The sequence below is a fragment of the Salvelinus sp. IW2-2015 genome, unplaced genomic scaffold, assembly GCF_002910315.2.
Source record: "Salvelinus sp. IW2-2015 unplaced genomic scaffold, ASM291031v2 Un_scaffold4069, whole genome shotgun sequence".
In the NCBI taxonomy this organism is placed as follows: Eukaryota; Metazoa; Chordata; class Actinopteri; order Salmoniformes; family Salmonidae; genus Salvelinus; species Salvelinus sp. IW2-2015.
The window spans coordinates 14,676-17,177 of NW_019945341.1; the positions used below are offsets into that span (position 1 = coordinate 14,676).

Consider the following 2,502-nt stretch of genomic DNA (forward strand, 5'->3'; position numbering starts at 1 on the left):
TCTGCGTCCCTCCCCCAACAGGACTGGTAGCCTATTCTCATCAGAGAGGTCTTTGAAACCTTGAATAAGAGACTCAAATTTGGGGAAATGACACTCTCAATTGTTTTTATTTGTGACATTTTTCAGGAAATGCAGCTCCGTCTCAGGTTCTGCTGTTGTGCAGCGGTTGCACAGCCTTTCTCTACAGGGAGCCAGGTTTTCCTGTGTCTACCCTTCTCAATGGCAAGGCTGTGCTCACTGAGCCTGTACTTTGTCAAGGTCTTTCTAAGGTTTTGATCAGTAACCAGTAACTGCATTTTGCTTTGGTCTTGTGCTTGTGTTTCCCAATTTATTCTGATTGATTGGATGTTCTGGTCCTGAGGCTTCAGTGTGTTAGTAGAACAGGTTTGTGAACTCAGCCCCAGGACCAGCTGGATGAGGGGACTGAGGCTTCAGTGTGTTAGTAGGACAGGTTTGTGAACTCAGCCCCAGGACCAGCTGGATGAGGGGACGTGACTTCAGTGTGTTAGTAGGACAGGTTTGTGAACTCAGCCCAGGACCAGCTGGATGAGGGGACTCTTTTCTTTGCTCAGCTCTTGGCATTGCAAGGCTTGGTAATGATATGAGAGGGGGTCACTGTATTTTAGATGTTTCCAAAACTGAATTGCTCTTTTTTGAGTTTTTATTATTAGTGGATATTGGCCTAATTCTGCCCTGCATGCATTGTTTGTAGTTTTCCTCTGGACATGTAGGAGAATCTTACAGAACTCTGCATGCAGGGTTTCAATGGGGTGTTTGTCTCATTTGATGAAATCTTGTTTGCAAGTGGACCCCACACCTCGCTGCCATAAAGTGCAATTGGTTCATGACATATTCAATTAGTTTTAGCCAAATTTTAATAGGTATTTCTTTTTACTCTCTGTCTCTCTGCCTGTCCTTCTTGCGCTCTCTCTGTCTCTCTCGCTCTCTGTTCGTCTCTCTCTCTGTCTCTCTCTGTCTGTCTCTCTGTCTCTCTCTGTCTCTCTCTGTCTCTCTCTCTCTATCGGTTCTCTCTGTCTCTCTCTGTCTCTCTCTCTGTTTTCTTCTCTCTCTCTGTCTCTCTGTTCTCTCTCTGTCTCTCTCTGTTCTCTCTCTCTATCTGGTGTTCTCTCATCAGGACGGTGTGTGATGTAATGTGTTCTCTCATCAGGACGGTGTGTGATGTAATGTGTTCTCTCATCAGGACGGTGTGTGATGTAATGTGTTCTCTCATCAGGACGGTGTGTGATGTAATGTGTTGTCTCATCAGGACGGTGATGTAATGTGTTGTCTCATCAGGACGGTGTGTGTCAGGTGTTCCTGGATAAGGGTCATGTGGTTGTGAGGGCGGCTGACAGCGAGGTGAAGACTCAGAAGACCTACAACGATGACAACGATCATTATTTAACTCTGTACAGCAACAACAACGGGTAGGATTTACCATCCACCAACTAAATGATTAAAATGTACCACTGATCTCTTGAGTTGACTAAGGCGAATTCAACATACATTATAGTCCTACATTAGTTAGTTACTGTAGCTGTAGAATCTCAATTAAACCCCTGCCCATGTGACATGTTGTGGTGGTCTGTGTGTCTGTAGGTTACGTCTGTATGTGGATGACGTCCTGGAGAAGGCTGGGGATACTGGTGGTGGAGGGGCCAGCAGCCATGCGGTGCTACTACCTGGAGGGGTCTACCTGGGAGGAACACCTGACAACAGCCTCAACAACCTCACCGGCTGTCTTAGCAACCTGTTCATCAAGAGGCTAGTAACCTTACCGGTTGTCGTAGTAACCTTACCGGTTGTCTTGGCAACCTGTTCATCAAGAGGCTAGTAACCTTACCGGTTGTCGTAGTAAACTTACCGGTTGTCTTGGCAACCTGTTCATCAAGAGGCTAGTAACCTTACCGGTTGTCGTAGTAACCTTACCGGTTGTCGTAGTAACCTTATCGGTTGTCTTAGCAACCTTAGCAACTGTCTTAGCAACCTTAGCGGCTGTCACAGCAACCTTACCGGCTGCCACAGTAACCTTACCGGCTGCCATAGCAACCTTACCGGCTGTCTTAGCAACCAGTTAATCAAGAGGTGAACAAAATATGGGGTTAAGAGCACAGGAATAGACAGAGCAGAGAAAATAGGGAGGTGTGGAGGAGATTCAGAGATGAATATGTTGCTACTACGACTACTAGATTAGAAGCTAATTTTCTAAGACTAGATGTGATATACCGCTGTGTGTTGGACTATAACTGTAACTGTAGCCCATGACAACGGGCAAACAACACTATAATGACTGTAACGTTACTCCACAGAGACAAGCCTTCTCAGATGGTGATGAACCTGATCAATGCGAAGGAGAACGTCGACGTTCCTCTAGACTGTCCCGCTGCCAAGAAACCTCAGCAGATCCTGGCCACACTCCCACGCCAGAAGAGGCCTAAGGTACCTGATCTGACAATATCATATTCACTCTGTATTGAGTGGGTTGACCTGACACCATAGAGA

General features: G+C 46.2%; 1 protein-coding gene across 1 annotated transcript in view; it reads left to right on the forward strand.

Annotated features, from left to right (window-relative positions):
* The window catches only part of LOC112076825 (laminin subunit alpha-5-like), an 11,484-nt gene that overhangs the window by 1,530 nt on the left and 7,452 nt on the right, over positions 1–2,502 (forward strand). Inside the window, exons 3-5 of the mRNA XM_070441471.1 lie at positions 1,297–1,427; positions 1,600–1,764; positions 2,310–2,439. Coding sequence (XP_070297572.1) covers positions 1,297–1,427; positions 1,600–1,764; positions 2,310–2,439 — 426 coding nt within the window. The remainder of the gene's footprint in view (positions 1–1,296; positions 1,428–1,599; positions 1,765–2,309; positions 2,440–2,502) is intronic.